We start from the raw sequence: 21,816 nt of genomic DNA, 5'->3' as shown, positions 1-21,816 counted from the left end.
GCACAGCCTTCCAGGATGGAGTAGCCTGGGTTGACTCCTGTGAGAGACTTTTGTCAGGCAGGCCTTTCATAGCCCTGCTTCAGGAGGAGAGAGAGAGAGGTGGGGAGGAGGGGAGGGGGGTTGAAAAACGTTGCATTATTTAAGACCTGCTCCCCATGGGGCATGCCTGTGTGCACTAAGCCCCCGGTGCGAAGACAGCCCTTCCACATTAACTGCCACGATAAGCCGTGAGTGGCCTGAGTGCAAATCAGTGTGCTTCCAGCCCTGGTTCCAGACCACGGGCTACTCAGGCAAGCTAATCGTCCCGATAAGAGCCTTCTTGGTCAAGGCCCCTTTATTGATCCCAGTACTTTTTCTACATTCCGGGCATGTCCGTCTCAGCGCCTTTCTCCCAACTCCTTGCTCTCGCTGCCGAGCCATCTGTCTATTTCCTATGCTCCTTTTAGGCTGCTTTATCTGCCCAGTGAATAATGCAGGAGATGCAGTCGATGGGAAATGTGGATTTTTATTACACTCAATCCAGGAGAAAAGGGACTAAAAGCTGACCACAGCAACCACGCTGATAAAGGAGGATTTGGCGGCTGTTGATAGCACTGCTGAAAAAATAAGGGTGTGTGTCTATGTGTGTGTGCATGTAAGAGAGAGAGAGAGAGGTGGGGGAGGAGGGAGGGGGTTGAAAAACGTTGCATTATTTAAGACCTGCTCCCCATGGGGCATGCCTGTGTGCACTAAGCCCCCGGTGCGAAGACAGCCCTTCCACATTAACTGCCACGATAAGCCGTAGTGGCCTGAGTACGTCCGGTGTGCTTCCAGCCCTGGTTCCAGACCACGGGCTACTCAGGCAAGCTAATCGTCCCGATAAGAGCCTTCTTGGTCAAGGCCCCTTTATTGATCCCCAGTACTTTTTCTACATTCCGCGGGCATGTCCGTCTCAGCGCCTTCTCCCAACTCCCTTGCTCACTCGCTGCCGAGCCATCTGTCTATTTCCTATGCTCCTTTTAGGCTGCTTTATCTGCCCAGTGAATAATGCAGGAGATGCAGTCGATGGGAAATGTGGATTTTTATTACACTCAATCCAGGAGAAAAGGGACTAAAAGCTGACCACAGCGACACGGCTGATAAAGGAGGATTTGGCGGCTGTTGATAGCACTGCTGAAAATAAGGGTGTGTGTCTATGTGTGTGTGCATGTAAGAGAGAGAGAGAGAGAGAGAGAGAGAGGGAGGGAGAAACGGAGAGAGGAGAGAAAATCGCAAGCTACAAAGGCTTGGGAATGCCAGAACTCACAACACAGCTTGTCACTCATCAATTCCTCTCCTACCTGGTCTGCTGCACTTGGTGCATTAGTATGCTACAAGGGTTTATTGACCTGCTGAGCAAATGACATGTCGCCACCGAAATCTGCAGCAAAACCGCTGTGGCGTAACATCCCAACTCCAAACAAGGAATACACATCAAGTGGTAATCCAAATTAAAATATGTTTCTGAACAAGACAAATTGAGCACAGCCCAAAACTATAAACGAGTCCCTAACAGGCTGGTGACTTCTGAGTCTTTTTTCAGAATGATGCGGTCTAGTTTTCTGCAGCAGTGCGCCCTCCATGTGATTTCTTGTCTCCATTTAGACATCTTCCTTTTTAGGGAATGTATTCTAGAGATCATTTGTCAGTCACAACACACAACAAATTTGGAATGAAATGAATTTTGTCCCCAGGATCACAGCAGGAAATTTTTCCCCCTCTAGCATCTGAAAAGCACCAGAGATTGCACCTATTTTTGCATGGATGCTTTTCTGCCATGTCAAAGTGTTCGTGCCGCTGTAGCGCCCTTTTGCGTTTCTCATCTGCTGTTTTATCACAAGAGAGTCCTTCATGCTAGTCTACATACTGCACACGTGCTCACCATCAGGAGAGCATTAGGACCAACGACAACGATCCTGGGAACCAGAACGCTGAGAGGCATCTGTCAGGAGATAGCGTGTTTGATTCAGGGCTAGCCTGACAGCAAGCTGAAGGGCATGGCCTGAGAACAGCAGCAGACACGGAGAAGGGACAGTAATAGACAGAAATGGTTCCTGACACTACTTGACTTGTGCTGGAGAAAAAAAGTACGCACCCAACCAAACTCAGTTTGAGTTACAGCTACAGTATGAGTAGTGACAAACCTTCACATTTCAGATAGCATCTGCACACATGGATGCAGATAGAGTACAATGTGCCATCCTCAAAACTCCATTGTAAGCCAGCAGATATACTCGATCTACCCCCATAGAAGAACAATGTCAGTTTCTGCGTTTGCAGAGCCTCTCATAAGGTTCTTTATTTGTCATCTCTACAGCAGCCTTGAGGTGCTCTAATGTCTGCTAAGGGTTTCTTCGTGCAGGAGTTCTCACTTTGTATAGGACAAATAAGGGATCTATTTATTCAGAGTGTAGGAACAAAAGGAGGAGGTGGTGAAATTAGTCATTTCCTTTTCTTGTGTTAGCAGAGAAGGTTCGTGCTGCGCAGTGCGCACACAAACCATGTGGGCACCTGCCTCAGCCGCCAATTCTGTGTTCTGCTTCACCTGTTTGTTATGAAAATGGCACCTGCCAACTGTCTGAATATGAAACGCAAAGTACAGCATATTGACAGGCTTTGTCGCAGCAATCTGGCTTGCTTGCTTCAAGCCTGTATGCGGACTCACAGAAGTCCTGATTGTTCAGGTCAAGTGTGGCATTGTGCTACATCAGATCCCAGATCAGCCGTGAAGGGCAGAGCGTGGCATGGAGCGGAAGGGGACGAGTCGAGTGGTTTCTGCCTGGGGCCCCTCCTGGCTCAACATGACTGTCAGATGGTGTTTAAGGTGTATTTAACAGGCCACAGAGACACAGGAAACGAAGCGTGGAGGGGAGTCTCACTCACACAACCTGTTAAAGCCCATGCATGTGAAAGCGATGGAAATGTGCAAAACGTGCAATGCATTATTTTTTATTATTATTTTTGTTTTTAAAGGCACTTCATTGTTTTTCAAAAGCTTAGTGGGCTGACTCCCCGTCACCTTTATTGTGTGGAGGGGGAGCGGATGCCACTTTTACTGTGCGGAGAGGCAGGATGCCAGATGGATTTCCACAGGGTATTTCAAGTCTGCCTCTCACGGTACTCTCTCTCTCCCTCTCTCCCAATCCCTCTCTTCCTCGCGCCACCCTGCTCCGCGCGGTCTGCGTCAAGCTTGGCTCCGACTTCCTCCTCCCTTGCATAATTCACACCTGCAATTTCTAAGCCACAAACACAATGGAGGAACTGTGTACATTATCCCTTTCCTTCCCTCTTACTTGTCCGCCACCAGAAAAAAAAAAAGCTTCACCATTAAGAGTCTTCTCCACTTTCCAGTCTGTCTCCCTCACAGATTTCATAAAGCATCCTGCAGCGTTGACAGAGCTCTATTTGAATGAATTATGAATCCCTTGTGTCAGTGAAAACACCAATTAAACCTTAAAACTGTTGTATTGTATTGAGTGCAATGTTACTGTAAGTAATTACCCTTTGCAAAAACACAATTTAGCCTTCAACTAAAGGGGGAAATAGAGTGTCATTATGGTGTATCAGAGGCACTTTGTTTTGAGAGAAGAGTGTAATGTCCTAGTCTATCTATACCTGTATTTATGTGGACAGACAGACAGGAAGATAGATAGATAAATGGATTTATTTTGGCTGCCTTTGATTGCTCTGATATTTAGATATTTGGGCGTTGTGTGCGTGCGTATGTGCTTCTCATCCTTAAAGCTGAAGAGAGAACTGTGGCTTCAAAGTAAGATTTGATCCTTTCAGGGCTCTTCACGCCCTTGTGGCAAGCGCTTGATAAGGACTGTGGCTATCTACAGAAAATGAAGTGAAGTATTTTCAATGAGCACTCTCTGAAGCTTTGTGTTCTGACGAGACAATGCAAAACAGTGGTAGTGTGAAAGGCACTCCATTGTACTGTAAAAGGAACAAATTAATTAAATTGAGCAAATCAAAAGGAAAAAAGAAATTTCCCAACATCAGATCAAAATCGAAGAGAACACTCAAGCTAGAGGAGTATTTGATCATTGGGAAGAAACTCACACTGCCATGCTGCAGAATTTGGTGTGTGTCCTCCATGGTATGTTCTCTCTCTCTCTCACACACACACATTCTCTCTTCCTCTCTCTCACACACACACACACACTCACTCTCTCCCTTTCTTCATATGCACACATAACCACACACACACACACACATCTGAGTGAACAGTGAGCCCTTCCCTTTCCCCTCACCTGGATCTCTCTCTCTCAGCACTGAGGTTCGGCCGGCCAGCCAGCCTGCACACACTGTCTTTCCATATTAAAAGCCAAAACACAGAGGGTCAGCTCACCAGTCCAGGGAAATGGGTAGATCGGAGGAAGCCTATATACTGAAATAGAATCGCGCTGCATTAGAGGAGTGGGAAGTGAAGGAGCCTCCATAGCCATCTAAGAGCGCTGGAGGAGAGCCACTGCATTTGTTAAGGGCCAGCAAGGGTCATGTTTGCGGCATGGGCAGCAAGGCATTAATATTCTATTGGCCCTTTCTTTCTCAGTGTTTCCCCCGCAAATAGTGGCATTTGTTCGACTTCCATGACTCTGGCCGTGTAGGATCCCTGGCTCTCCCACTGGGTTTTACGGGTGTCCCAATCTTCAAGCTTCCCTGTCCCCCGTCTTCTCCTCACACAAATTCTCCAAAGATCTCTCTCTCTTTCACTGTTTCTCTCCCTCTCTTAATGTCGGTCTAAAAAGCCAGGCTGTGGTGGTGGCTGAGATCAAGGGATACATTTCTCCAACAAGGGAGAAAGAAATTATTTAGTTTTATTTGCTGCACAGATTGTCAAAGCTGCCTGGGCCAGTTTGCCCTGAGACTAAGAAGAATGTGTGGAATTAGGAAAGAGACAGAGAGAGAGAGTGAAAACAAAAACTGCTAGAGTAAAATGGGAAAAAAGCAGTTTGCTTGAGAATGAGATGAGATGCTGGGGAGGGATGGGTGGAGGGGAGGGAAGGTGGATGCAGATTGTATCAGAAGAGAAATTCGCTTGGGGAGTGTTTTGCCTTCTGAGGACAAAGTGAAGATTGCCGGCGTTATGATTTCCTGCAAACTGCTGTGTATGTGATGATGTACCCTTTACATTGTGGATGTGCAATTCAAATGGCCTATGCTATTTGTGAAGGTTGATTTCAAAAGCTTAATAACATGTAAAAAAAACAACAACAAAATACCAACCCGGACCGGGTACAATCATCTTGGTGGTGAATTTCATATCTATCATATTACAATAAAATATTTGATATTAAGTGCCTTCAGGGGAATCTTTATTGTTAATGTATACATGAATAAAACAGTGGTGAGTGCAATGATGATTATGGCAAGTCAGCGGATTAATTAGGTTCTGTGTGAAATGCACAGGTCTAAACAACCTCTTAATGCTACATGAAAAATGCATGAGAAGGGATGGTACCCATTAGAGCAGGACAGCAAGCACCTTTTCCCACTGTGGACTGCTGCTTAGGGAACATCAACAAAAGAACGAGAACCATGTGGATATTGTTTTATGCATCACCAATGACGCACCACTATGTAAGTGACCAATCCGCTGACAATCAAATCAATAGCATGGGTGCTAAGAGCCATTTTGTGAGCCATGTTGTGTGTTGGTACCGACTAATCTTGTTGGTGTGGTTTGGCGTGCTGTCATTTTAATGAACAGCAGGGATGCAATCTGTTCTCCTGCAGAACACTGAAACTGCCGCTGTTACAGCAGGTGACAGATTAATAATAGATTGGTTGTAATTTGTCAATTAAACCTTCACATAAATAAGCAAAAATCTACAAGGCAAACTGCTGCAGCAGCTGCACAGGTAAGGTTTCAGAATACAAATAATTAGGGCAGCCAGGCTAGCTCTCCTCATTATTATACATGTATTTACTTCACATGATATTCTTCCAATTTGTTCCACTGAGCATATTTTCAATCTCCCATTAGATGCCATGTACACCTTGTTATGTGCTTTTAAGATCTGAAAATATCTTTATCACAAATATTTATCCAATTGATGTGATCCAGTCAATAGTTGAAACCTCTCTGCTGGTGTTGTTTTTCCTCTCGCTTCCACAACATTTTTGTCCCCCTGAGAGGGTAACATGTTGTGAAGCTATGCAGCATGACCACTAACACTCCACCGGGGTGAGGGTGAGAGACACCTGGCTTCATTGAGAGCTAAATCACTGAGCAGGAGCCCCCTACGCATGCTGAGCAGTCGTTCTGCCATTAGTATAATGCCAGGGCAGGCAGTGAAACAGGCTCCAATCTGCACACTGACTCGCCTAACGGCTCCCAGACTATGGAGAGGTGAACTCTGTGCATGCTCTGAATTGCTTTGACTCCAGGGAGCTGGGAATGGGGGGGTTGGCGTGGATGCTGGAAGTGTGAGGAGAATTGAGAAGTGAATATACGTGCCAACAGAGAGGGGACGCAGGGTGAAGATGTTATTTCCCCAGTGGTCCATTAACACAATACGTCATCAGCTATAAGTTATAATTGAGGTACACACACACACATTGCAAACTCACTTACACATTTAGTCCAGTCCCGTGTTAGTGACAAGCACACACATGCTACACACGTTTCTTTCTAGTGTGTTAATCCATTAAACCTTGCGTATGGAGAGATGAAAGGGTCCACTCAGTGGGTGAGAGTGTGTGTACAGTCTGCTATTTATCCTAATCTCTGTCCAGCTGCACAACTAATGGCTTCTCATCACAGTCTTATCAGCACAGCCAATTGGCTTGAAGATTTATAAACACCACGGCTGAGAGGTGGCGTCATAAAATACAGATGCCACCACCGCATCTGTGAACGGCGATTAGTCTGCGCAAGTAAACCCAATGTCCTAGTAAACAGAGCATTTTCGCCACATTATATAACATTCTCTAGAAGTTCTCAAAATGTTACATGCCAACCTTCTGATGCACTGTTCTGAGAATGTTTTATAATGCCTGAAATGCCATGGTCATGGAACAAACATAATGGCTTAAATATCAGGAATATTTTTTAGGATTTTGTTTAGTGTTTCTTGATTATGTCTTTCGGAATATTACTGCAAAAGGATGCTAAAAATGGACAAATCCTTATTCCCACACAAATGGTTATTTTAAAGTATATATATATATATATATATATATATATATATATATATATATATATATATATATATATACACATACATACATACATACACACACACACTCTTTTGATCCCGTGAGGTAAATTTGGTCTCTGCATTTATCCCAATCCGTGAATTAGTGAAACACACTCAGCACACAGTGAACACACAGTGAGGTGAAGCACACACTAATCCTGGCGCAGTGAGCTGCCTGCAACAACAGCGGCGCTCGGGGAGCAGTGAGGGGTTAGGTGCCTTGCTCAAGGGCACTTCAGCCGTGCCTACTGGTCGGGGTTCAAACTGGCAACCCTCTGGTTACAAGTCCGAAGCGCTAACCAGCAGGCCACGGCTGCCCCAAGCATACAACAAGAAAGAGTTGACCAATGAAACAGCGTAAACTAGAACATTTTTTTACAGTGCTCATCTATCTGGGCATGTTGGACAGTTCTTGGAGTGTTGTGAAGACGTTTCTGGGTGATATGTTTGGAGAAGAGGCCTGGAACAGCAGGAGATTTGTAGACAATTTCTGAAGAATGCCTTGAGGAAAATACAAATGTATTTGTTATGAGCCGTGAAGAGTTTGCTTCATACATATTGATGTTGCCACTGTTTTTGAATTGCTTGTTTCTTTGAAGTATGACAAGTCAGCATTGTGCAAGAGGACATTCTCAACAGCTCAGCCACTTCCCTGCAAGTAATCAAAGTTGGAACAGATTGCCATTCATAGATCGAAAGTTTAGCTGGTGAACTTTGAGAGATAGGACACTGATGAAATCTGCATGTCTGTGAGTTCTTCACGGAAGAGAGTTTTTTCATAACTATAAGGTGACCACCACTTATTTATCCAGCACCCACCAGAGCTCCTCCACTTCTAAAGATCCTCGTTCCACTGCTCCTCTCCAAAATAGATGACTGCTGAGACAAGAGGGATGAGTCAACAGCAATATCCCAACAAGCCCGAGGGCAACCGCATGGAGTATCCACTGCAGAGCTGCAGAAAACAAACACCACTCAATAATTTTCTGTCCTATTTTTTTTTTATAAATTTAAAAACTACTGATGCGAGGAATGCTCCGGTACATTCTGGGGTTATCTATATAAACACAAACAGCAGCTGAGTTATTGGGTGAGGGCCTGGCTCAACCCAGTGCTGTGTGTTAGAACCATGTACTGAGGAATCGGTCACTCTCAATGTATGGACTGATTGACCCAGTATCATCCTAAATACAGCTCTTTTTCTCCCAATAAGATTCTAGTCTGTCAGGCGGGCCAGTCAGCGACCAGAGGGGGTGACGCTACAGTTTCGATATTGAAGAAGCACTGGTAGAAGTAGAGGAAGCAATAAAACGGTAGTAGCAAGTAGTAGCAAACATCTCCAGCAAACATGAAAGAATTGAAGCTGGACAAATGTGTAGATCATGTGTTGTTTCCTTAATAAAACTGCCAAAGCGGTTTACCAGTTTGCCAAGATTAGAGGTAAAGTACGAAATAACGAAGTACACATTATCCCCAACGGAGGACACTCCATCACAACAGTGGTGCAAGAATATCCTCCCTTCAGTCAAAATGGGGAAGGAATATCTCCCTCCTCTCCCCCTCCACTTTTCTGTGTGCCCATCTCCTCGACATTGTTCTCTTTGAGCTATGGATTGTTAGATGTATTTTCAGTTGCAGCCATTTGGCTAGGATTAGCGCTAATTATTATACACTTGTTTCACTCTCACTTCTGTTATCATCTGGCAAGAGTCTAAGTCTAAGTCAGTCCAAGTTGGGCAGCCGTGGCCCACTGGTTAGCACTCTGGACTTGTAACCGGAGGGTTGCCAGTTTGAGCCCCGACCAGTGGGCCGCGGCTGAAGTGCCCTTGAGCAAGGCACCTAACCCCTCACTGCTCCCCGAGCGCCGCCATTGTAGCAGGCAGCTCACTGCGCCGGGATTAGTGTGTGCTTCACCTCACTGTGTGCTGTTTGTGTTTCACTAATTCACGATTGGGTTAAATGCAGAGACCAAATTTCCCTCACAAGATCAAAAAAGTATATATACTATACTATACTAAACTAAGTCATTGTGCCCTTGCCTGTATTTTCACCTATTCCTTTGTTTCTATTTTCTTCCCTATTCTATTTGCCCAGGTATCCTTCGTATTCTTTATCTACTGTCAGCAAAGGTGTAGCTGAGCTGGTGTAGCATACACCCTGACAACATAGCTGGCTCTGGCACGCAGCCAACTATCCTTTCTAGAAACGCACCCCAGATCAGGGCCACATCAGAACCAGACCAGGACCAGATAAAGACCGGATCAGGGTCAGACCAAATTAGGGCCAGATAAAGACCGGGTCAGGGTCAGAACAAATTAGGGCCAGATAAAGACCGGATCAGGGTCAGATAAAGACCAAATTAGGGCCAGATAAAGACCGGATCAGGGCCAGATAGACACAGGATCAGGACAAGATAAAGACCAGATCGGAGCCAGATAGACTGATAAGAATGAGATCAGGACCAGATCAAGACTGGAGCAGAGCAAGATAAGAACGAGATCAGAGCGAGATAAAGACCAGGCGTGCGTTTCTACAAAAGCTGTATTGTTGCTAAACCACCATGGACGCAACTTTCGCTCAGCCTTGTAACACCTGTGTATAGAAAGTGGTGTTGTTTGGTCAAAGTTCCGTCGTTCAAACGCTGCAGTGTTAATGACGTCAGGCTAAGACCAGGGCCAAACAAAGGCCATGTCTGTTCCTATGTCCACTGGCATCTCTGCCACCAACATTGACCTGGGCCGGGCCGAGGCATAAGCGAACTAAGCGGCTGCTTGGGGCCCCCGATTGAGTTCTACCAGAAAGACTCAGTAGACAGAATAGAATCAGTTAACGATTTAATTAGTAAAGGAACGGCTTGGATGCAAGCATGATAGAGTCCTGAATAGGTAACAGTCTTTGGCGTAGGCCCGCCTCGGATCCGTCCAGCGATGGCCGGATCTCGTCTCCTGCCGATGGACGAAGGCAGGGGCGGGGAGCCTACCCCCCACGACGAGACGGGGACCAACTGGTGGCGGTGGCTGAAGGAAGATGTGGTAGGCAGACCGTGCCCAATGGACGTGGACTGCTGGCAGAGGTGGCTGGAGGGGACGTCAAAGTCAGCGTACTGAGAAGCAGAAGCAGTGTTAGGTGGTACATATTTAAAGAGCCCACTGAATTCCTATAGGCTAGCGCTGATTGAATGTGTGAATGATCAGATTGCAGGGCTTTCCCGAAAGTAGGCAAAGCTAAGATTGGCTCCATGTAAGCATGGGAGGAGTAAGCTACACTACGAGTCTTCCTAGTAGAACTTTCGCTGAAGCTATCATTTCTACCAGAAAGACTCAGTCGACAGAATAGAATCAGTTAACGATTTAATTAGTAAAGGAACGGCTTGGATGCAAGCATGATAGAGTCCTGAATAGGTAACAGTCTTTGGCGTAGGCCCGTCCTCGGATCCGTCCAGCGATGGCGGATCTCGCCTCCTGCCGATGGATGAAGGCAGGGGCGGGGAGCCTACCCCCAAAAGGATGAGTGATGCCCGCCAGGGCGGTGACTCACTAATCTGGTTCTGAGAGGAGCAGAGACATTAGTATACATACGAGATGAATTAAACAGCATGACTGGGCCAGGGTGAAGACATTGTGCCAGGACGCCGACAGAATTTTAAAGTAGCTAGGTGTTAACCATAAACCTAGGGTTGTAGTGGGGCCCGCAGCATGCTTTCGCTTTAGTGGGATTTAGGAGCTTGACGAGCTGGGCAACCAGCGTCTAGGGCAACCTAGACCAATGCGGCGGCCGGCAACCGGCGCCCAGGGCAACCTGGACCATAAGCACTTCACGATCTGGGCGCCCAGTGACTAGCGAGCTAGTACATCGTGGACGAGCCAGGCCACCGCATCCAGAGCAACCTGGACTTTAGTGCTTATGCGCGGCTGAGCAACCAGCGTCTAGGGCAACCTAGACCCGCGAGGCGTGCGGGCTACCGGCGTCCAAAGGCAACCTGGACCATTAGCTGGGCAACCAGCGTCTAGGGCAACCTAGACCAGCGTGACGGCCGGGCGACCGCATCCAGGGCAACCTGGACCCGAACTGGGCAACCAGCGTCTAGGGCAACCTAGACGAGCATCACGGCAGACAACCCGCGCACGACGCGACCTGAACCATGAGCTGGGCAACCAGCCGCCTGGGGCAACCCTAGACAGACATGACGGCCGGGCAACCGCATCCAGGCCACCTGGACCAAACTGGGCAACCAGCGTCTAGGGCAACCTAGGAAGCGTCATGAGCGGGCAACCCGGCGCCCAAGGCAACCTGGACAGTGAGCTGGGCAACCAGCGTCTAGGGCAACCTAGACCAACGTGGACGGCCGTCATTTACCGCATCCAGGGCAACCTGGACCGAACTGGGCAACCAGCGTCTAGGGGCAACCTAGACGCGGCCGTCCGAGCCGGGCAACCGGCGATGGTGCGACCTGAACCATGAGCTGGTCAACCAGCGTATAGGGCAACCTAGACCGATGTGATGGCGGGCGACCGCATCCAGGGCAACCTGGACCAAACTGGGCAACCAGTGTCTGGGCAACCTAGACGTGCATCACGAGCCGGGCGACCCGGCGAGAAGTGACCTGAACCATAAAGCGCCGAACGAGCTGGGCAATCAGTGAAAGGGCAACATGCCCATGGCTGAGACTAAATCACCACAAGCTACCGCATGCTGGGGCCCAATATGTTTCAGCAATTAGTGCAAAGGCTTAATGCCAGAATTTAACCACCGCCACCAGGATTTGTGAAGGTAAAATGAGGTACCTGAGTTAACATGGGAGAGCAACTTCTGAGCATCGAAAATGTCAAGAGGAGTTAGTTTGATGCATCCTGATGGATGACGTGGATAGCCCCTTTTGGCGGCAGTCTTGGCTGCGCCCGATGAATGAGTGAGAAGTGAACCTCTTTGAAGAGAGGTTACATTTAAGCAGCACGCGTTAGCTAGATGGCTGCTGAAAATCGGGTAAAGTGTGAGCCGTAGTTTAAGGTAGTGAACGGGGACCAGGGAAGCAAAACATGGTTAGGGTTAAAAGGTTAAACATGATGTACTCAGGATCAATGCAGGGGAATAGAGCTTGTGGTTGCAGATGCTTGGGACCGGAGCAATGAGTTAGTTGATATGGGTGCTTGAGTATATCCGCATCGAAGTCATGTGGTTTAATATTTAGGATAGATAAGCATTGTGACTAGTTTTGTAGAAGACTAGTGCTTGTGAAGCCAGATGTGTGTTCTGGTTCGATAGCTCACCTGCAGCGGCTAGAGTGAGATGAATGCATTGAGCTGCAGACCCAAGGCCAGGATGGATGCGTGTGAGCTACACCTTAGCACCTGTTCTTGGAAAGCCCCCCAAAATAAGATGAGCAGCATCAGTAATGCGAGGGAAGCATGACCTTGCGACGTAGACAAAGGACTTCGGGACAATTCATGCCTGTATGTGACAGGAGGAAGAAACATATGTTACTGAAATATGACGAGACAACGAACAGATGAGTGCTGGGGTACCACCATGGTGCTTATGCATCTCAGAGTGCAGAGGAGCTCTGAGAATGACTTAACGCGAGCTTGCTATACCAGCTGCACCATTGTGGCAGGATAGTACAGTTTAGAACTGGCTGCTGGAGAGACAATGAGTAAAGGTAGCAATGAGGAGAGAATAAGCAATACATATCGCCCAACTGGATGCAGAAATTATATTAGTCATCGCCAAGCACTGGCCCCTGAGTGAGTGGGAGGGTGTGCATTCACACGACATTCCATGTGGCCAGGACATTTTTAATCAAAGCGACTGACAATGTACCCTGGGAATCCAGAGTTCTCACGGAAGCATTTGCTCAGGGAGAGACTCGAGTCTGGCAAGGAGTATGATGCACGTAACTTTTGCCCCTTGCATCGCGGGGAACCAATATATGTGTAGCTGATATAGCGGGCCAGAGGCGATCCAAACAGATGACAGACGAGTGTCATCCAATTGCGTCGAAGTCCGAATCAGGCAGTTAACATTGACCGTATAGCGGTATCCTGAACCATGAGCTGGGCAACCAGCGCCCAGGGCAACCCAGACAGACATGACGGCCGGGAACCGCATCCAGGGCCACCTGGACCAAACTGGGCAACCAGCGTCTAGGGCAACCTAGACGAGCGTCATGAGCCGGGCAACCGGCGTCCAAGGCAACCTGGACAGTGAGCTGGGCAACCAGCGTCTAGGGCAACCTAGACCAAAGTGACGGCAAACAGGTTAAAGCTAAAACAATTCTCCCACAATGCCAGTGCAATTAAAAACAATTTACAAGGTAGAGCACAATAACTAAAAAAAAGTGCATCAGTGAGTGCCGGTTTTACACAGTCAAGAGTCAGTTCTAGACAGGTGATAAGTGCTGGGATTAGGAAGGCAAGTTTTGAGCCGTGCTACAAGAGGAGATATCCTCGAAAGCGCTGGCCTTCGGGAGATTTGTGAAGACGGAGGGATGACCCCCCTCCAGTATGAACTGGAAACATGATCCACACGATTGCGTGATTCTGTGAACCGGCACTGCCATCCCTGTAAGAAAGTAGATATTAGTGTGATATGTGGAACTGCTTCTCCATTGACGAACTGCATCCCCTCAATGGAAGAGGGGAGGCATGATGCACCTGCAGGGGTTAGCAAATTAAAGATTGGGAGGAGAATGTAAAAGGAACTTGCACGCCCTCCCCTGGCTGATCACTTCGGGTGAGCATATCTGCCAAAAACAAAACAGCCAAGGCAAAATGGAGAATGGAAATTAGAGTACACATTATTTGCAGAGGATCCTGCTAAAACAGCAATTCGAGTCAGCAATCAATGTGACTGATGGCGTGACTAGATGGGCTGAAATCACACGGACACGCAGAGACCCGTTGTCTAAAGAGAGTGCATGAAGGGCGCGGCGTTGGCCTGAAGGAGACTTGAGTCTGCCAGTGATGGACCGCTCCGTTTGACCTGCGAGAAGGAAGGAGTGGTTAGACAGGTGACATGTAGCATCGCCATCGGTAAAACAACCAGCCAACGGCTACGTTGGTAGTCGGATCAACGAACTTCCAGCATAGGCCACCATTTAAACCACAACTAGCAAAACGTAAAATTACCAACATAATCATGAACAGCCGGTAACCATTAACACCAATATATGGAGTGCTGAAGCGACCCACTGGTGGCAGTGAGCAAAGTGAGGCCTGCCATAGAATTCCTAGGAACCCAAGACACGATACGGAATCAGAAGACATTTTAAACATACAAAAGACGCTAGAAGGATATGTTATACACAAATGACACAGCTTCTTAATTAAACCATTAAACCATTAATTCTCAACCATGGGGGCATGAGCCCACACTATGGTGTCAGCTCATGAACACTGACATAATCTGGGCATTGAAAAGAAAACACCTATTATTGCCTAGATAATAGCTTGTGTGACATACTGGCAATTGATGACCATGGGCCGGCGTGCCGTCATTTTGGTTCGAGCTTTGGTGTAAGACCCCCCAAAATTGAGAACCCAGATAGCCGAGAACGCCGGGACGCCACGGCATACCTGGGACATGACAGATCAGCGGTAGCTGAGAGTAGTTTGAGCAACGGCCAGTGCATGCAGAGAATCACCCGAGGAAGGCCGTGTAGACTTCCTACCAGAAGGTATGGGACGACTCCCAGATGATCAAACGAATGCAACGATGAACTGGCTTCCCCGCAGCCATGCACGAGGAGTGATACCTGAACCGAAGGTCCAGCAGACGAGTAGCCTAGCCTAAAGCCTATGCAGCCCAACGAGCAGCGAGGCAAATTAGAGGCTACACAAAAAGACAACTGGTTTGACGACGCTCAACCAAGGTAGACATCGAGATAACCACAGTGAGTGTAGAACATCAATTCTTCATCAATTCAGGTCTTAATACATGGTTGGGTTCAACGGCAGCGTGGTGCAGGCCAGCAATTTACAGCACACATCGCAAGGATTATAAAATCAGCAGGAATTATGTAAGGAGGCTTAAGTGAAAGTTAAACCGTGTCAGACAAGTCAGTTTGTTTGCTGCCGCCCGAATATCGTTGGCAAGCAGGTTGCATGACTGTGGGTAGAGTGTAGTCCAGCTCGAGGAGCTTGGGAAGAGAGAGCACGATAACCTTACCAACCAGACGCTGAAGCTTGAGAAATTGTTGCCAAAAACGACATGGGCCTGCAACAGAGTTGCGCGAGGGGCGACCGACGGCAGTAGGTTATCGTGGAATTGAAGGCTGCAACAGCGTGGCGTGACTGGCTCCGATAGGCAGAGATTAGCGATGAAGCCGACATGCAGTGGCCCTGACTGAAGGGACGCAACAGGTCTGAACAGCGCAGCAACGAAGCCGGTAGGATTGTAACAAGTAACGCCACTGAGGGCAGAAGGGGCTTAATGTAAAATGCAGAGAGCCCAGGTCCAAGCGGAAGCCTGAGCTAGGACGTCAAAGTCAGCGTACTGAGAAGCAGAAGCAGTGTTAGGTGGTACATATTTAAAGAGCCCACTGAATTCCTATAGGCTAGCGCTGATTGAATGTGTGAATGATCAGATTGCAGGGCTTTCCCGAAAGTAGGCAAAGCTAAGATTGGCTCCATGTAAGCATGGGAGGAGTAAGCTACACTCACGAAGTCTTCCTAGTAGAACTTTCGCTGAAGCTATCATTTCTTTTTTTTTTTTTTTTACATATTAAATAACGTAAACAAGTGACATAAATGAATTAATAAATGAAACAATTAATAATAATAATTTTAAAAAATCTGATTTCATGATCAATATACCTGCCTACTGCTACGGTGTCTGCCAGCCTTTGAATCATGCACATAAACTAGACACCTCAGCGTGCATACAACTCGTGCAGACACTGCATCAAGTTCAAAAATCGGAAGAGATATATGGTAGCAGCTAATGTTAAGACAGGTCACAAAAAAGGACGTATCCCTCTGGTGCCGAAAACAGAAAGAAGAAAAGGACAGACGAGAAAAACGAGCAAGATCAAGGTATTTTTGCATGATGATTTACAGTATGTTTTGTGCTTGAGGTAGCTAGCTAGCTGTCATGATCTAATGTCTAATATACGCCACCACCAGAGCTAAATCCCCACCATCAACAGAGAAATGTCTCCCATTATTATATATTTATCTAGGTGTATTTCAGATGTCAAGGATAGTGTGATTGTTTATCCCCGTTACTAGCTCTATGTAGGCTTATGTTGTAAACTAAAGTTAGCTAGCTGACTAAAGTGGATATTAGCACTAGCTACATGAAAACGTACAGGCAAATTTACCACAGAGGGATTGTTTCTGATTTCGCACCTGAAAGTGTTGATAGTTTATTACTGTTCTGTAATATGTGACATAGTGGTACGTCTGATAGCAACAACAGGCTAAGCCCAGGCTCCATGTCCCAACCCCAACCCACTGACTAGCGCGACTCTGGGCGTCGGTAACGTTCCAGCTTCATAGGCACACATGGAACACTACGTGCGCTCTGCTCTAAGATCTTTGGTGAGAGATGGTATTGGTGTTTATGAGAAAATATACCATGTTGGGTGGGGAGACTTCTGTGATGAAAATAGAAAGTAGATCACCATGTTAATCGTTCACCATACTGCAATTATGCCTCATTTGCCAATAGAATTAGCCTGGGTGTTCCCATGCTGCCTTGCGCGCGATTTGATTCACGCTGCTAAGGCAGCCTGGAAACTACCGCCCTAATTTTTGCCTCAAATAGGGAACCAATCACAGAACAGGGGGGAAAGCAAGACGATGATGAGCTATGCACAGACGCATTTGATAAACATCCGTGGCACCCAATAAACGGATCTGGGCATTTTTTTCAAATACGAGAAAATGAACGTTTGGTTCCCAGACCACGTCTCATTGAGAAGTGGTGGCGCTAGCCAGGCTACAATAGAATATGAATTGAATTGTTAGATGTGGAATTGCTTGTTGATGAGTGTAAATAATGATGGCAAAATAAACTCATTCTGCTCGATCAACTATGCACTTATGCAATGTTATTTCTTTTTTTCAGGAACACTGTTGAAGTACTTTGGAGCACATCTCTACCTCTACCTATCTCTATCCCTGATGTTTCATCAAGTGTCTGCCTCCATGGCACGATGACACAGAAGGTGAGGTTTTTCTTGATGGCAAATGGTTACATAGCCTGTTAATATGACATGACACATTTAACATAGCTTTTTTATTTATTTATGTATTTATTTAATTATTGCAGGTTCGTCAACTGCAGAGTTGCAGATGCCTGAAAGCCAAGAACGAAGTAGGAATAAGTATCTTTTTTGGGACATATTTTTGATTATTAATGTTTGTCTATTTTGGTTTTATTTTGTAGTTGAAGATTGCTCATTTAATGCACGTTTGTTCTGCAAATCTGTTGAGAAACAAGTCATTAAATTACAACAAATACAAATGCTGTTGTATTTTGTTATTTGTCAATTCAACTTCAGTAAACCACACTTAGTGCTTCACTTTGAATATGAATACATAAGTCAAAAAGCAAAAGGCTATGAATCTGAACAAATGTAGGTATTGCCATTCTCTAGCTGACCATCCCAGACCATTGCCATTCTCTAGCTGACCAAATGCACCAGAATACAATAAATGACATCTACCAAATTCAGAATTTTCTGGGGGAGTACCCCCAGAACCCCCTATCCGTTTGTACCCACTTTTGCACAAATAGGGTAGTGGGAGAGGGTCCTTATTCATCTGTGCCTTGGGGGGCAGTAGCTCATAGTCCATCACTGTATTAATTCATAACCTCACTGTATTAATTTATAATATAACATTATAGTGTGAAGTTGTCAATTATCGTCAAGCACAGGTGACTCCATGTTGTGGGAGGGGGCTCCCAAATCAAATTCTGCTTAGGGCCCCCAAAAGGTTTGGGCCGGCACTGGCGATGACGATGGCTAAGCATGATTTACACAGTGAGTGGCCAGCAAATAAGAGCCTAATTAATATATGGATTTTGTATTGTTTAAGAACTCCAATGGGTGTAATGTGAATATGTGTGTGATTTGTAGGGTTGGGCACCAAAACACGGTTCTAATATGGCACCGGTGCATGTCACTGCATGTCATGTGCCATCTCTACCGTCTTGCTCTGATAGCAACACATCCAGATACAGTTAGCTAACATAAACACTGGATGTATAAACCAACCATAGTGCACCACATAGGCGAGGGGACAGTGTTTGACAGCTTGCGTGAGCCCATAGCAAAAGGCTATGAAACAACATCAACAGTAGCCTATACCTTACACAATATCCTTGCTAATGCGCTAACTGGCATTTATTTGAAATGTTATCAGCAAAGTTGTAAGGTGAAAACTTTATTTCACGGTGTGTTCTAAACAACATAATGACATGATATTAATCTTTCATGTGCATGAGGCCCATATAGCATCATAATGAATATGAAGATCATGTTAAAAGTTAGTTGGCAAAAACATAAATATGTAGGTTACATACCTGATGTCACTGAGCTGTCAAAGAGGCTACGAAACCATCTCCGTGGGTTATCGCTAATTAAACTCAGCTGACTATGGCGCATAGCCATAGTTGCTGTTAAAATGCCTACTAGGCTATCACTGGAAATCTAAACACTTCAACACCGAGAAGTAGCCTAACATGTTCAAAACTATTGCGTGTTATGGGTAAAGACATGAAATTTCTTGAAGCATTTGGGAACACACTGAATTAACTAGAAAGTAGAGTCCCTGTTAGATTAGCTTGCTTGCAAATGCCGTTGTGCATGACCTGGCAGTTCTATGGCAAGCGGTTTTAACATACCTTATGGCAAACAGCCTACACTGGGTAAACTTGAAAGCAGAGCTTACCATTGTGTGTGCATGCATGGCAAGCTGTTTGTTTTAACATTTAAATGTATTATTCATAGGAGCAATGAGATATTGACAGTAAATTGAATATAACAGTTCAATTTCATGTTCAAATTTGTCTTATCAATAAAAAAAAAAAAAGCAATTCATGCTTTAGACCATTTTAATTTAAAACATTTTAAAAAACAAAGTACCGGTTCAGGCAACGTTTCGCACCGCACCGCTTTAAAAGTATCGATTTAGCACCGTATCGGATAAAACCCAAACGATACCCAACCCTAGTGATTTGATATGAAATTGGAGGTATGTTAATGTGGGAAAATTGCAGCCGTCATCAAATCCAAAATATATTTCTGGAATGCATTTTTGCTTTGAATGGTTTGCTTTGAAAGTGTTTTATGAGTTATATGTAACAATTTTACTTTATTTTATCTTATGAGTTCTGTGTAACAATCAACAAACTTATTGCAACACTCAATGTTTTTCATAATTCTGCTCAACATTGCCCATGTATAGCTATGTATGTCTAGGTATCTATGTACGTACTTGTATGTGACAGCCTGTGCATACTGAAACCCATCTGTTTACGATCATCTCACCTAAAAATATTTCAGGACAAATTTGAGTGCACATTTCCATGATGTAATCTGTATTCCTCTATTCAATGAAGTCATGTTTGAAGCGTGTGTGTGTGCACCGATGTGTGCTATATGAGTGGCCACTGCAGCTTATGTGTGGGTGGACAGAAGGCTCTCATCTTTTCAGATATGAGATATGAGAGCTTTTTAAGGTGCTCTCTCTACTTGGCATCAGATATCCTCAATCTGCTACTATCCAAAAGATGAGATGGTACTGTTACCAAGCAAAATGAAAGATGACATTGCCTTGATGACTATATCTGATGTGTATTTTTGTATTTTCAACACAACTGAGCATTGTCAATGTAGATGAGCATTGAACACTATTTAAAATAAATGTATGCGTATTGGTAAAATTAGGGCAAAAGACAAGAAGACATGGCTGCTGTGTTGTATGCAGGGATGGATTACTGCACGGGCCTACCGGGCCCAGGGGCCCAAAGGGTCAGGGGGCCCTGAAGCCCAAGCCTTTGCATGTAATCACTGCCTCAATATCAACAAATCAGGATGTAGGCTATTACTCTGATTGAATTAAAGTATTGGCCCTCCCCAAAATGCACCAGAATACAGGAAATCACATCAAACAAATTAAATTTTTTCTGGGGGAGGACCCCCAAACCCCCCCTCCCACATATGCGACAATTTGTAGGGGGGCCCTTAATACATCTGGGCCCAGGGGCCCGAAAGTTCATAATCCATCCATGGTGCAGAGGCTACTGATGTGTAAGTATAGTGAATCATAAGTATTTAAAAAATAACTACAAGTCACTGAATAAAATGTGACTCAGTTCTATAATGGGCTCCTGGCCTTGGTCCACCTGACATAGGCACGCTACTACTCATGAGTCAGACTGGCAAACCCACACAGAATCTTAGTCTCCCAGCTGTGCATGCATTCAGGTGTGGATGATTGGTTGACATCATGCCAATCAGACATTTTTCAAAGCTTGACGATGCTTTGAAAAACTCAATCACAGAAACACACAGATGCAAGTCTGATGTGAAAGTGATCTGAAGTAAATCACTTAAACCAAGTTCACAGCGCGGAAGAGGGGGAGATTCCCCCCCCCCCTCCCCAACGCAAAAAACAACCAGCTCACTGCCCGCCTTGACCTGCCACCCCGAACACACGCACCTGCTGTCTGTAGGCTATTTCTTCTGCTCACATTTCAGCATCATAGAAAATGTATATTAACACCAGGCAGCAAAAGCACATATCACCAAAATCCATGCCCCAATAGCCTACCTGATTATTTTAAAACACAACCATGTTCTCATCTCGTTACATTAGCGGGTTTGTTCCGCGTTTGATCTAGAGGCTGTTATCAAAACCTCTAATTAATGCCGTGACCTACCTTCGCATGTTATGGGCGTCATTTTCAAATCTGATGAAATTGAGAACAGCCACTTCTTGTCTTCATACGATCAGGGTTCCATGAGTCTTGATGAGGATGACATGTGCCGATCTTCAAAACTTTAGCAAGATGCCACTACACGGTAACGACCCGGAGAGCTCTGTCTCCTCTCAGAGCCGTCATCTGCCATTTGAGCAAGCAAACTGCGAAACGATTAAAAGAGAAACTGTCATTCACGCCGGCTCCTAAATATCTCTCTCAAGATATCACATCTGACCCGTTCCAGAAGCACAGAAGTGGGCAGGATCTAACACAGATAACGAAGGACTGAGACGACGATAGGCTGACTATCTCTCGACACGATCCGCTGCAGCAAGGATGCACTCTTCCAGGTGATTATTATGGGCTCGGCGATAGTTATCGTGTCTTGTGTTGCTTTCGGCATGCCCGCGAGGGTGGGGACTCGTGGCGGATCTGCGCCTGCATGGGATCCGGGGGGGTTTGGTGCGCGTGAATGTGTGTATGTTGTGAAAGAGAGAGAGAGAGCGAGAGAGAGAGAGAGCGCACCACATCAATTCCACCTTAAAGACAGTAGTGCTATACATGGGTTTATATAAGATTAAGTAACAAAATAATTCCAGTAGGCCTAAATGAACAGTAACCACGTCTATAGTCCATATTTTAGACTCCTATGGTCAACACA

General features: G+C 45.8%; 1 protein-coding gene across 2 annotated transcripts in view; it reads right to left on the bottom strand.

Annotated features, from left to right (window-relative positions):
* Positions 1-21,550, bottom strand: part of LOC125296629 (reticulon-4 receptor-like) — a 28,170-nt gene extending 6,620 nt beyond the window's left edge. The window contains exons 1-2 of one of the 2 annotated variants that reach the window (XR_007193816.1): positions 21,114-21,550; positions 12,508-12,674 (exon numbers count right to left, since the gene is read on the bottom strand). Coding sequence is in view for 1 of the 2 variants with exons in the window: in XM_048246643.1 (XP_048102600.1) it covers positions 21,114-21,135 (22 nt within the window). In the remaining variant the exon portion in view is untranslated. Of the gene's footprint in view, positions 1-12,507; positions 12,675-21,113 lie in introns of those variants that run through there. The other variant, XM_048246643.1, reaches the window with a different exon arrangement.
* Between the last annotated feature and the right edge of the window lie 266 nt (positions 21,551-21,816).

This window comes from Alosa alosa, chromosome 6 (assembly GCF_017589495.1).
Source record: "Alosa alosa isolate M-15738 ecotype Scorff River chromosome 6, AALO_Geno_1.1, whole genome shotgun sequence".
NCBI lineage: Eukaryota > Metazoa > Chordata > Actinopteri > Clupeiformes > Clupeidae > Alosa > Alosa alosa.
Note: the sequence above shows the minus strand (reverse complement) of the source record. Positions and strands in the feature narration are given on the sequence as shown.